A 693-nucleotide genomic window follows, 5' to 3' on the forward strand; every position below is an offset into this window, starting at 1 on the left:
ACCTTCTGCGAGCTCGAGCAGGGAAGAGCATGGAAGAGATGCGCGAGCTCGAGCAGGGAAGAGAGTACCTTCTGCGAGCTCGAGCAAGGAAGAGCAGGGAAAAGATGGGCGATTAGGCTTGACCGAAGAAGCCGCCGCCGTTGACCTCTAGAGATTCGACACGACTTGACCGAAGAAGCCACTGCCAGCGCAAACCCGCCGCGGCCAATTCGATACAGTCTTGTACCGCCACCGGTCAGATGAAAACCGAAAACCTCTCCTCCCGATGACCACAACCACCGTCGACAAGCTCTCCTTTCACAGTCGATGATTTGTGTTTCTCACGACCAACCCTAATTTCATTCAACATATTTGACAAAATAGGGGTTATAGGGTTAGGATGGGCGATTTCTAGAAGACAGGAATTAGGTTTGTGGGATGGGGGTTTGTCTGAAGAGAGAGTAAAAATGAGGGTTATGTAAAATTGATGTTTTTTGTCAAAATGGAAAGCGGGATAATTGGCACCTTCCATTAATAGTGAAAGAACACAGGCGACGGCGAACGCAACCGTAGCAGCAAATCAGAAATAAAATTGGTTTTTTTGCCACGGCACTCACCTGTCGTCGCCGTTGATAAAAACATATGCGACGGTGCTAGTTTGCTGTCGCAAATTTTGCGTTATTTAGCCACGGCAAGATGTTGCCGTCGCAAACT

At 48.6% G+C, this 693-nt stretch overlaps 1 protein-coding gene across 1 annotated transcript in view; it reads right to left on the reverse strand.

Moving 5' to 3' along the window:
- Positions 1–349, reverse strand: part of LOC101300155 (IAA-amino acid hydrolase ILR1-like 1-like) — a 1,454-nt gene extending 1,105 nt beyond the window's left edge. The window contains exon 1 of the mRNA XM_004301496.1: positions 248–349. Within this exon, the coding sequence (XP_004301544.1) occupies positions 248–349 (102 nt within the window). The remainder of the gene's footprint in view (positions 1–247) is intronic.
- Positions 350–693: the final 344 nt, after the last annotated feature.

The sequence above is a fragment of the Fragaria vesca genome, linkage group LG5, assembly GCF_000184155.1.
Source record: "Fragaria vesca subsp. vesca linkage group LG5, FraVesHawaii_1.0, whole genome shotgun sequence".
NCBI classification, from domain to species: Eukaryota; Viridiplantae; Streptophyta; class Magnoliopsida; order Rosales; family Rosaceae; genus Fragaria; species Fragaria vesca.